General features: G+C 45.4%; 1 protein-coding gene across 5 annotated transcripts in view; it reads left to right on the top strand.

Annotated features, from left to right (window-relative positions):
- Positions 1-11,628, top strand: part of TRRAP (transformation/transcription domain associated protein) — a 118,087-nt gene extending 106,459 nt beyond the window's left edge. For all 5 annotated transcript variants that reach the window (XM_061209670.1, XM_061209668.1, XM_061209669.1 and 2 more), the window contains 3 exons: positions 8,453-8,656; positions 8,741-8,935; positions 10,657-11,628. In XM_061209670.1, the coding sequence (XP_061065653.1) occupies positions 8,453-8,656; positions 8,741-8,935; positions 10,657-10,941 (684 nt within the window). In that variant the 3' untranslated portion in view covers positions 10,942-11,628. The remainder of the gene's footprint in view (positions 1-8,452; positions 8,657-8,740; positions 8,936-10,656) is intronic.
- Positions 11,629-12,487: the final 859 nt, after the last annotated feature.

Below are 12,487 nucleotides of genomic sequence, written 5' to 3'. Positions count from 1 at the left end.
TTAATGCTGCTGTGAACATTTGTGTACATGTTTGTGTGTGGGCCTGTGTTTTCATTTCTCTTGGATATATACCTAGGAGTAGAATTGCTGGGTTATATGGTAACTCTTAAGTTTAACATTCTGATGAACTGCCAAACTGTTTTCCAAAGTGACCTCAATATATGAGGATTCTAATTTCTCCACATTCTTGCCAGTGCTTAGTATTGTCTGTCTTTTTGATTATAGCCATCCTAGTGGGTGTGAAGTGCTGGCTCATTTTGGTTGATAACCAGTGATGCTGAGTATTTTTTCATTTGCTAATTGGCTGTTTGCATATTTTCTTTGGAGAAAAGTCTGTTCAGGTCCTTTGCTTGTTTTTAAATTGGGTGATTTGTCTTTTTATTATTTCTAAGAATTCTTCATATGTTCTGGGTGTAAGTGACTTGATACAGGTGACTTCACCTTCTTGGCTGTGTATTGGCCATGTTGTCCTGCTTCTTTTCATGCCTCATAATTTTCTGTTGAAAACTGGATGTTTTGGATAATATAATGTGGCAACTCTAGAAATCACATCCTTCCCCCCAAGGTTCGTTGTTGTTGCTGTTTGTTTGTTTTAGTGACTTTCCTGGGCTAATTCTCTCCAGGATGCCATTGAGGAATATCCAAAACCAAACTCATCAACTCTCCCTAGAGGACCTGACCACTCCTCACACAAGTGCAGCCACTGAGGTGTCTCCTCAGTTAGCCCAGCAGCCAGCCAGTGATTTACAGAGATTTTCTTTTTTCTTTTTTTTTTTGAATTTTTGAATTTTATTTATTTATTTATACAGCAGGTTCTTATTAGTTATCCATTTTATACATATTAGTGTATATATGTCAATCCTAATCTCCCAATTCATCACACCACCACCCCCACCCCCGCCATTTTCCGCCCTTGGTGTCCATACGTTTGTTCTCTACATCTGTGTCTCAATTTCTGCCCTGCAAACCGGTTCATCTGTACCATTTTTCTAGGTTCCACATATACGCGTTAATATACGATATTTGTTTTTCTCTTTCTGACTTACTTCACTCTGTATGACAGTCTCTAGATTCATCCACGTCTCTACAAATGACCCAATTTCGTTCCTTTTTATGGCTGAGCAATATTCCATTGTGTATATGTACCACATCTTCTTTATCCATTCGTCTGTCGATGGGCATTTAGGTTGCTTCCATGACCTGGCTATTGTAAATAGTGCTGCAATGAACATTGGGGTGCATGTGTCTTTTTTTTTTTTTTTTTTTAAACATCTTTATTGAAGCATGTGTCTTTTTGAATTATGGTTTTCTCTGGGTATATGCCCAGTAGTGGGATTGCTGGGTCATATGGTAATTCTATTTTTAGTTTTTTAAGGAACCTCCATACTGTTCTCCATAGTGGCTATATCAATTTATGTTCCCACCAACAGTGCAAGAGGGTTCCCTTTTCTCCACACCCGCTCCAGCATTTGTTGTTTGTAGATTTTCTGATGATGCCCATTCTAACTGGTGTGAGGTGATAACTTATTGTAGTTTTGATTTGCATTTCTCTAATAATTAGTGATGTTGAGCAGCTTTTCATGTGCTTCTTGGCCATCTGTATGTCTTCTTTGGAGAAATGTCTCTTTAGGTCTTCTGCCCATTTTTGGATTGGGTTGTTTGTTTTTTTTTAATATTGAGCTGCATGAGCTGTTTATATATTTTGGAGATTAATCCTTTGTCCGTTGATTCGTTTGCAAATATTTTCTCCCATTCTAAGGGTTGTCTTTTCGTCTTGTTTCTGGTTTCCTTTGCTGTGCAAAAGATTTTAAGTTTCATTAGGTCCCATTTGTTTATTTTTGTTTTTATTTCCTTTACTCTAGGAGGTGTATCAAAAAAGATCTTGCTGTGATTTATGTCAAAGAGTGTTCTTCCTATGTTTTCCTCTAAGAGTTTTACAGTGTCTGGCCTTACATTTAGGTCTGTAATCCATTCTGAGTTTATTTTTGTGTATGGTGTTAGGGAGTGTTCTAATTTCATTCTTTTACATGTAGCTGTCCAATTTTCCCAGCACCACTTATTGAAGAGGTTGTCTTTTCTCCATTGTATATCGTTGCCTCCTTTGTCATAGATTAGTTGACCATAGGTGCGTGGGTTTATCTCTGGGCTTTCTATCTTGTTCCATTGATCTATATTTCTGTTTTTGTGCCAGTTCCATATTGTCTTGATTACTGTAGCTTTGTAGTATAGTCTGAAGTCAGGGAGTCTTGATTCCTCCATCTCCGCTTTTTTCCCTCAAGACTGCTTTGGCTATTCAGGGTCTTTTGTGTCTCCATACAAATTTTAAGATTTTTCGTCCTAGTTCTGTAGAAAATGCCATTGGTAATTTGATAGGGATTGCATTGAATCTGTAGATTGCTTTGGGTAGTATAGTCATTTTCACAATATTGATTCTTCCAATCCAAGAACATGGTATATCTCTCCATCTGTTGGTATCATCTTTAATTTCTTTCATCAGTGTCTTATAGTTTTCTGCATACAGGTCTTTTGTCTCCCTAGGTAGGTTTATTCCTGGGTATTTTATTCTTTTTGTTGCAATGGTAAGTGGGAGTGTTTCCTTAATTTCTCTTTCAGATTTTTCATCATTAGTGTATAGGAATGCAAGAGATTTCTGTGCATTAATTTTGTATCCTGCAACTTTACCAAATTCATTGATTAGCTCTAGTAGTTTTCTGGTGGCATCTTTAGGATTCTCTATGTATAGTATCGTGTCATCTGCAAACGGTGACAGTTTTACTTCTTCTTTTCCAATTTGTATTCCTTTTATTTCTTTTTCTTCTCTGGTTGCCATGGCTAGGACTTCCAAAACTATGTTGAATAATAGCGGTGAGAGTGGACATCCTTGTCTTGTTCCTGATCTTAGAGGAAATGCTTTCAGTTTTTCACCATTGAGAATGATGTTTGCTCTGGGTTTGTCGTATATGGCCTTTATTATGTTGAGGTAGCTTCCCTCTATGCCCACTTTCTAGAGAGTTTTTATCATAAATGGGTGTTGAATTTTGTCAAAAGCTTTTTCTGCATCTTTTTCTTCTTCAATTTGTTAATATGGTGTATCACCTTGATTGATTTGCGTATATTGAAGAATCCTTGCATCCCTGGGATAAATCCCACTTGATCATGGTGTGTTTTCCTTTTAATGTGTTGTTGTATTCTGTTTGCTAATATTCTGTTGAGGATTTTTGCATCTATATTCATCAGTGATATCGGTCTGCAATTTTCTTTTTTTGTAGTATCTTTGTCTGGTTTTGGTATCAGGGTGATGGTAGCCTCATAGAATGAGTTTGGGAGTGTTCCTTCCTCTGCAATTTTTTGGAAGAGTTTGAGAAGGATGGGTGTTAGCTCTTCTCTAAATGTTTGATAGAATTCACCTGTGAAGCCATCTGGTCCTGGACTTTTGTTTGTTGGAAGATTTTTAATCACAGTTTCAATTTCACTACTTGTGATTGGTCTGTTCCTATTTTCTGTTTCTTCCTGGTTCAGTCTTGGAAGGTTACACCTTTCTAAGAAGTTGTCCATTTCTTCCAGGTTGTCCATTTTATTGGCATAGAGTTGCTTGTAGTAGTCTCTTAGGATGCTTTGTATTTCTGCGGTGTCTGTTGTAACTTCTCCTTTTTCATTTCTAACTTTATTGATTTGAGTCCTCTCCCTCTTTTTCTTGATGAGTCTGGCTAATGGTTTATCAATTTTGTTTATCTTCTCAAAGAACCAGCTTTTAGTTTCATTGATCTTTGCTATTGTTTTCTTTGTTTCTATTTCATTTACTTCTGCTCTGATCTTTATGATTTCTTTCCTTCTGCTAACTTTGGGTTTTGTTTGTTCTTCTTTCTCTAGTTCCTTCAGGTGTAAGGTTAGATTGTTTATTTGAGATTTTTCTTGTTTCTTGAGGTAGGCTTGTATAGCTATAAACTTGCCTCTTAGAACTGCTTTTGCTGCATCCCATAGGTTTTGGATCGTCGTGTTTTCATTGTCATTTGCCTCTAGGTATTTTTTGATTTCCTCTTTGATTTCTTCAGTGATCTCTTGGTTATTTACTAACATATTGTTTAGCCTCCATGTGTTTGTGTTTTTTACGTTTTTTTCCCTGTAATTCATTTCTAATCTCACAGCGTTGTGGTCAGAAAAGATGCTTGATATGATTTCAGTTTTCTTAAATTTACTGAGGCTTGATTTGTGACCCAAGGTGTGATCTATCCTGGAGAATGTTCCATGTGCACTTGAGAAGAAAGTGTAATCTGTTTTTGGAGGGAATGTCCTATAAATAATCAATTAAATCAATCTGGTCTATTGTGTCATTTAAAGCTTGTGTTTCCTTATTAATTTTCTGTCTGGATGATCTGTCCATTGGTGTAAGTGAGGTGTTAAAGTCCCCCACTATTATTGTGTTACTGTCGATTTCCTTTTTTGTAGCTGTTAGCAGTTGCCTTATGTATTGAGGTGCTCCTATGTTGGGTGCATATATATTTATAATTGTTATATCTTCTTGGATTGATCCCTTGATCATTATGTAGTGTCCTTCCTTGTCTCTTGTAACATTCTTTATTTTAAAGTCTATTTTATCTGATATGAGTATTGCTACTCCAGCTTTCTTTTGATTTCCATTTGCATGGAATATCTTTTTCCATCCCCTCACTTTCAGTCTGAATGTGTCCCTAGGTCTGAAGTGGGTCTCTTGTAGACAGCATATATATGGGTCTTGTTTTTGTATCCTTTCAGCAAGCCTGTGTCTTTTGGTTGGAGCATTTAATCCATTCACGTTTAAGGTAATGATCGATATGTATGTTCCTATTACCATTTTCTTAATTGTTTTGGGTTTGTTTTTGTAGGTCCTTTTCTTCTCTTGTGTTTCCCACTTAGAGAAGTTCCTTTAGCATTTGTTGTAGAGCTGGTTTGGTGGTGCTGAATTCTCTTAGCTTTTGCTTGTCTGTAAAGCTTTTGATGTCTCCATCGAATCTGAATGAGATCCTTGCTGGGTAGAGTAATCTTGGTTGTAGGTTCTTCCCTTTCATCACTTTAAATATGTCATGCCACTCCCTTCTGGCTTGTAGAGTTTCTGCTGAGAAATCAGCTGTTAACCTTATGGGAGTTCCCTTGTATGTTATTTGTCGTTTTTCCCTTGCTGCTTTCAATAATTTTTCATTGTCTTTAATTTTTGCCAATTTGCTTACTATGTGTCTTGGTGTGTTTCTCCTTGAGCTTATCCTGTATGGGACTCTCTGCGCTTCCTGGACTTGGGCGGCTATTTCCTTTCCCATGTTAGGGATGTTTTCGACTATAATCTCTTCAAATATTTTCTCGGGTCCTTTTTTCTCTCTCTTCTCCTTCTGGGACCCCTGTAATGCGAATATTGTTGCGTTTAATGTTGTCCCAGAGGTCTCTTAGACTGTCTTCATTTCTTTTCATTCTTTTTTCTTTATTCTGTTCCACAGCAGTGTATTCCACCATTCTGTCTTCCAGGTCACTTATCCGTTCTTCTGCCTCAATTATTCTGCTGTTGATTCCTTCTAGTGTAGTTTTCATTTCAGTTACTGTATTGTTTATCTCTGTTTGTTTGTTCTTTAATTCTTCTAGGTCTTTGTTAAACGTTTCTTGCATCTTCTCGATCTTTGCCTCCATTCTTTTTCCGAGGTCCTGGATCATCTTCACTATCATTATTCTGAATTCTTTCTCTGGAAGGTTGCCTGTCTCCACTTCATTTAGTTGTTTTTCTGGTGTTTTATCTTGTTCCTTCATCTGGTACATAGCCCTCTGCCTTTTCATCTTGTCTGTCTTTCTGTGAATGTGGTTTTTGTTCCACAGGCTGCAGGATTGTAGTTCTTCTTGCTTCTGCTGTTTGACCTCTGGTGGATGAGGCTATCTAAGAGGCTTGTGCAGGTTTCCTGATGGGAGGGACTGGTGGTGGGTAGAGCTGGCTGTTGCTCTGGTGGACTGAGCTCAGTAAAACTTTAATCTGCTTGTTTGCTGATGGGTGGGGCTGTGTTCCCTCCTGTTGGTTGTTTGGCCTGAGGCAACCCAACACTGGAGCCTACCTGGCTCTTTGGTGTGGCTAATGGCGGACTCCAGGAGGGCTCACGCCAAGGAGTACTTCCCAGAACTTCTGCTGCCAGTGTCCTTGTCCTCACGGTGAGACACAGTCACCCCCCGCCTCTGCAGGAGACCCTCCAACACAAGCAGGGAGGTCTGGTTCAGTCTCCCCTGGGGTCACTGCTCCTTCCCCTGGGTCCTTATGTGCACACTACTTTGTGTGTGCCCTCCAAGTGTGGAGTCTCTTCTTTCCCCCAGTCCTGTTGAAGTCCTGCAGTCAAATCCTGCTAGCCTTCAAAGTCTGATTCTCTAGGAATTCCTCCTCCCGTTGCCGGAACCCCGGGTTGGGAAGCCTGACGTGGGGCTCAGAACCTTCACTCCAGTGGGTGGACTTCTGTGGTATAAGTGTTCTCCAGTCTGTGAGTCACCCACCCAGCAGTTATGGGATTTGATTTTATTGTGATTGCGCCCCTCCTACCGTCTCAGTGTGGCTTCTCCTTTTTCTTTGGTTGTGGGGTATCTTTTCTGGTGAGTCCAGTCTCTTCCTATTGATGATTGTTCGGCAGTTAGTTGTGATTCCGGTGCTCTCGCAAGAGGGAGTGAGAGCACGTCCTTCTACTCCGCCATCTTGAACCAATCACATACAGAGATTTTCTTAAATGCGTTGAATCAATACGTTTTTGGCCTTTTTTGAGGGCCCCTGTGTGTGTGTGTCTGTGTGTGTGTGTGTGGGGTAGCTCACAGCTCTGCCGTAGCCTTCACCTCCTGCTTGTGCAGAATCTCGCCATCAACCAGAAGCGAGAGCGTGGGCCTTCTGAGGTTTCTCACGAGCATGGGGCTGGCCTTCAGGGTTCCCAGGAATGTGGTGGAGCTTTTCAAAGCCCCCACGTTGTCTCACTCCCCAGCTTGTCCCTGGTCTGGCCGCCCTCTTGTGTGCTCTGAGTTCAAACAGACAAGCCCAGTAAATGGGGTTTTTTTCCAGAAGCTGCTGACAGGTCACCAGTGACCGTCCTCTGGGGATCAGGCCTTTCTGGGGTCACCACACCGATTCTGCCCCCTCCAGTGGCTGTTAGCCTGCTTGTTTTTACAGCTGCTGAGGATGCAAGGCTGTTGGTTTTCAGGGCCACTGTGGAGCTGGGGAGGAAGGGATGGGAATAGGACAATCAAACTGCCACGAAGCTCACTGTTCTCACCAAGATTCAGCCTTCTTTTTCTTGAATAAAAGTTGCTCAGATTGTGGCCAGCCTTTAATTTCCAGAGTTCTGGAGAAGTTTGTTTTGATGGTCTTTGCCAGTGTTCTCACTGCGTTTACGGAGCAGTAGATTGTGGAGGTCCTCACTCTGCCCTCTCAGAAGGGCTTCTCTCCATTCTGCTGACGAAATGGACAGAAACAGTGCGTGACGGAAGTCTGCATGGTTCTTGGTTGCTCACGGCCTGCATACTAGTGGTTATTCAGAGCACATGGGTGTGCCTTAGCCCAGAAGAGACTGTATACCTTTACCAGTCGGTCTAACGGGAGCCAAATTAACTCAACGAACTCTTTTTTGAGACCATCTCTAAATATGTGATGTTTGAAACAGTATTGTGAGTCTTCCAGTGCAGAATTCAGTTTAAAGTGTTGTGTAACATCTAATCTCATTTTAAGACTAGCTCCTTCAGGGCTTCCCTGGTGGCGCAGTGGTTGAGAGTCTGCCTGCCAATGCAGGGGACACGGGTTCTAGCCCGGGCCTGGGAAGATCCCACATGCCGCGGAGCAACTGGGCCCGTGAGCCACAATTACTGAGCCTGCGCGTCTGGAGCCTGTGCTCCGCAACAAGAGGCCGTGATAGTGAGAGGCCCGCACACCGCAATGAAGAGTGGCCCCCGCTTGCCGCAACTAGAGAAAGCCCTTGCACAGAAACGAAGACCCAACACAGCCAAAAATAAATATAAAACAAAATAAAAATAAAGGAATTCCTTTAAACAAACAAAAAAAAAGACTAGCTCCTTCAGTTTATAAAACTTTAGTCTTTAATAGTCTTGGTTACGAAGTATCCAACTATTCTTTTGATCTTCTGTTCATCGACCTGGTATGTTCTGTAGTTGGTGAGTTATAGTATTCAACTAATTACCTAAATTCATGGTGAAACAGATCATTACACATCATGCAGCTGAGGCTTGTATTCACAGAGCTCCATTGTTGCTTCAGGCATAGGACGCGGAACCTTGGAGGGAAATTGACCAATTTTGTGCATCCTGGTGATTAGTCACATGACACTGCATATGTATTTGTCAGCAAAGTTCACTCAAGTGGTGCTAAGCAAGAGAGAAATTACAATATGAGAGTTTTCTTTTTGAAGGAGAAAAATAAGTGAATTGGTTGGAAGAGTCATGGAGTGATGTGTCATTTCAGGTCCTTCGAGACATCCTCAAGGAAGTTCAGAGCAACATGGTGCCGCGCAGCATGCTTAAGGAGTGGGCTCTGCACACCTTCCCCAACGCCACCGACTACTGGACCTTCCGGAAGATGTTCACCATCCAGCTTGCGCTCATCGGCTTTGCGGAGTTCGTCTTGCATCTCAATAGACTCAACCCCGAGATGCTGCAGATCGCTCAGGTAACCTGATGTGAGCAGCCAGCCCTCCTGTAGAATCCGCCTCCTACTGTTTCAGTTTCTAAAGCGTCTCCTTCTGAACTTTAGGACACCGGCAAACTGAACGTGGCCTACTTCCGATTTGATATAAACGATGCAACCGGGGACTTAGATGCCAACCGTCCTGTTCCTTTTCGCCTCACACCCAACATTTCTGAGTTTCTGACCACCATCGGTGTCTCTGGCCCGCTGACCGCGTCCATGATCGCCGTCGCCCGGTGCTTCGCCCAGCCCAACTTCAAGGTAGGTAAGGGGTCGTCTTGTGAGGAGCACAGACTGGGTAACTCTGCACGTGGTGGGCTCGCAGGAGCCCCTGATCTGCGGACAAGGCAGGAGGAGGGACTCGCAGTGCATTCGCTGGGGAAAGGGGGTTTAAAATGTTCTCGGTCCAGGAGTGTTTAGGATGCTGAACCCGGTTTACAAAGAGCAATCTAGAAGCCTCTATTGGATAATTTCCCCAGCTGCTACCTCTGTGTGTTGGTTTTGTTTACTCCATTTTATAGCTACCTTCAGTTTCTCATTTTGCAAACCTTTCTGCTTAAGAGGGCAGGTGTGTCCGTGTTGGATGGCGCCTGTCTTACTGGGGCTACGGTGACGGGCCCTAAACAGACATGACACGTGAGGCAAATAGTGAACCCCCGTGAGAGGCCACGTGGCAGATGCCCTTGACCACGCCAGGGCTGTGACACTCTGCGCCCGACACTGTGCTCGGGGAGGACAGACAGGGATTCAAATCCAGTTCATTCTCACCCTGATCCTGTCTCTCCACAGTTGGGGACGGAACACAATTTACTTTATTTTTTCTTTTAATTTCTGAGACCAGCTGTACTACTATTCGTTTGTTTTGTTGTTTTCCCAGATAAGCAGTTTGTGTCTAGAGAAGGCTTCAGACACCAGTTGCTTTCGCAAAACACTACATAGAACAGGTTTTACATTACGGAATAATCTCTTAGCTGTGAACCAGAACTTTGTGCTCTTTTTAATCTTCGGCTGCACATGCCCATCAGTGTGGGGCGCTGCTGTGGGGTGCAGTGATGAGCCCTGCGGTTCCTCCTCGAGAAGGGAGCCTGCTCTAATGCAGGGAACAGCAGCGCACTTTTATCCACTCTGGCTTCAGGCTTGAAATATGAAGTTCTCGTTTGCATAGAAGCAATTGTTCTGGAAACAGTCAGGGTAATCCTTAGAGTGGCATTTAATTGAAAACTTTAGAAAGAGTGAAGAAGGCCCTCCGTATGTTAAAGACCTGTTGCGACTTGGGAAAACCCCGGGAGTTACTGTGCACAGTCTGAGCTGCTGTAGACGGGCGGGAACTGGGCCTCCTCCAAACTCTGGGCCCAAGTGTAGTGACTGCCTTCACGTTAGGCTAATACAGAGACCATGCTGTGTGGGACTCTCCTTTAAAAACACATTCTGTTGGGGCCAAGTAACACAGAATAAAACCCTCAGCATGTCAGTCGAAGTTACTTTTAAGCAGCCCTGGTGCCTCACGAAGCTCCCGCGTCCTTTGATGGTGACGATGGGCTGAGGTCCCATGTCGTGGTTCAGGAAGACCCGTGCACGGTGTGTCCGTCGTGGGCACGCCATCTTGTCGGTGATGTCAGTGCCACCGCTGGCCTCTGGGTCCCCGGCCCTTCTCCAGTCCCCTCCCCTGGGTGCTCCTCACCTTCCTGCTGCGGCCACCACCTCCCTCCCTGTGGACCCGGTTCCCACAGTTCCCTGACCCCAGGGGGAGCGGCAGCCACTGGCCCCTCCCTCCCTCCCCCTCCCTCTTTCTTCAGCTTAGAATCCACGGGGTGTCATCACGCATGTCTGGCTGCGGTGGCCCCCCCAGCATGCCTGTGGTGCCTGGCCCCGGTGCTGAGGCTGATGGCCCGTCGGCCGCCATGGCTGAGCCCCTCACTGGGGAGCCGCCCTCGGGGCTGTTGTTGGTTAAGCGCGGACCGTTCTGTTCCCTCCCCACCCAGGTGGACGGCATCCTGAAAACCGTGCTTCGGGACGAGATCATCGCTTGGCACAAAAAGACGCAGGAGGACACGTCATCTCCTCTGTCAGCCGCCGGGCAGCCCGAGAACATGGACAGCCAGCAGCTGGTCTCCCTTGTCCAGAAGGCTGTCACGGCCATCATGACCCGCCTGCACAACCTTGCCCAGTTCGAGGGCGGGGAGAGCAAAGTGAACACCCTGGTGGCCGCCGCCAACAGCCTGGACAACCTGTGCCGCATGGACCCCGCCTGGCACCCCTGGCTGTGAGCTCGGCCGCGGTTGGCCGGGAGGGCGGTGGTTCCCCTGCTAGGTGGAGGGGCGTGAGCATCAGGAAGGTGAGGCCATTCGAGGTGGGAGCGGAGACTTACCCACAGCTTTTAAAGTAACCTTTAAAGAAGCCAGGATTCCCTGGTGTGGAATTTGTGAATTCTTTTTTATTGAGTCCCTCCCTCCGTGTGAATGTACAGATTGAAAACGCTTCTGTGTCGTCATTTTTAACTTTCAGAAGTTACACCTCCCAGGAGCTTTGTGCTTTTGTACAGAACTTTGTAACAAGTGTACAGAAAACCCACTTCGTTAGAGAACAGGAAATTATGAACAAACTGTGTTGGATTTTCTCTGAGCACAAACTTTTACGCTGTACGTAACCAGCCTCGGAGCCTCACTGAGCAGCCGACTGGATGGATGAGGCCCGGCCCCCAAGGGCCGCCCGCTCCCCCGGCGTTCGGCGTCGGACGCCTCTGGGGAAACAGAACTGGAGAGCTGGCGGTGAGCCTTACTTTACAGGCTGGCTCTTTGGATGTCTTCTAGACATTTGCTGTCACTGTACTTGGAAAAAAGGAACACTTTTTCCTTCTTAATTTAGAAAGAAGCAACGAAGGTTTGTTCGTTAACTCCAGTCTGTTATGTTCACATTTTTATAAATATGAGCCTTGAGAATGTTCTATCTGAATTTGTACAGTGTGATTTTTTTAGAATAAATATTTTATAAAAGGATGCGTTGTTTCTGTGAGGTGTTCCCTCTGCCCCTCAGGGCCCCGGGCCAGTGCGGCCTGTGCCCCAGTGTGGCTCCACGGTGACGGTCACGTGCGTCCAGGGAGGGTCTCGGCTGGGACTTGGGTCTGAACCACTCGGCGTGTTCTGTGATGCTGACCAGAAGTGCTGGTCCTGACTGATGGCGTCAGAGATGCCCAGGGATCTGGTCCCTTCCAGCTGTGTTCACGTGTTTCAGGGCTGCTGCTGTGTAACCTGTATGCGAAGGGGAGACGCCCAGAGGCCTCATCCCGGACCTGCGTCCCCGGCAGGGCTGTTCCCGGTGCCTGGAGCCCCGCTTGTCGTCCTTCAGCCCCTCCATCGGCACCTCAGGTACGGAGTGAACCAAGCAGCAGAGCCCTGCCCTGGAAAACATTGGAGGGACGGTTCCCCAGCACAGGCCGTACTGTCAGCAGGACGAGAAACTGAGGCAGGACGGAGGAAGGGGTTGTGACTTTAAAATTACGATTCTGAATTTAAAAGGACTCGCCCCTTTGGGAAGTGTACCACATGTGCTGTGAGGAGGACAGCCTCTGAACAGCTCAGGGCCCAGACAGCAAGGCCCCCTCGGGGCCGGGGCCCTCGACCCCCAGGCCTGCCCTGTACCCCAGTGTCCCAGGCTAGCACAGGGTGAAGCCTGCAGCTGAGTTCACCCAAACCTCACCGCAAGTCCAGTCCAGGGGGCGTAAACAAATGTGCTAGAAGCAGCGAAAGCTTGAGACTGTGGTGGTGCTGGGTTAGGACTGGGGTGCCAGCGCATTTGGGGTGGGTGGGACCAATG

Source organism: Eubalaena glacialis, chromosome 13 (genome assembly GCF_028564815.1).
Source record: "Eubalaena glacialis isolate mEubGla1 chromosome 13, mEubGla1.1.hap2.+ XY, whole genome shotgun sequence".
Classification (NCBI taxonomy): Eukaryota; Metazoa; Chordata; class Mammalia; order Artiodactyla; family Balaenidae; genus Eubalaena; species Eubalaena glacialis.
This window is presented reverse-complemented; position numbering and strand designations above follow the sequence as displayed.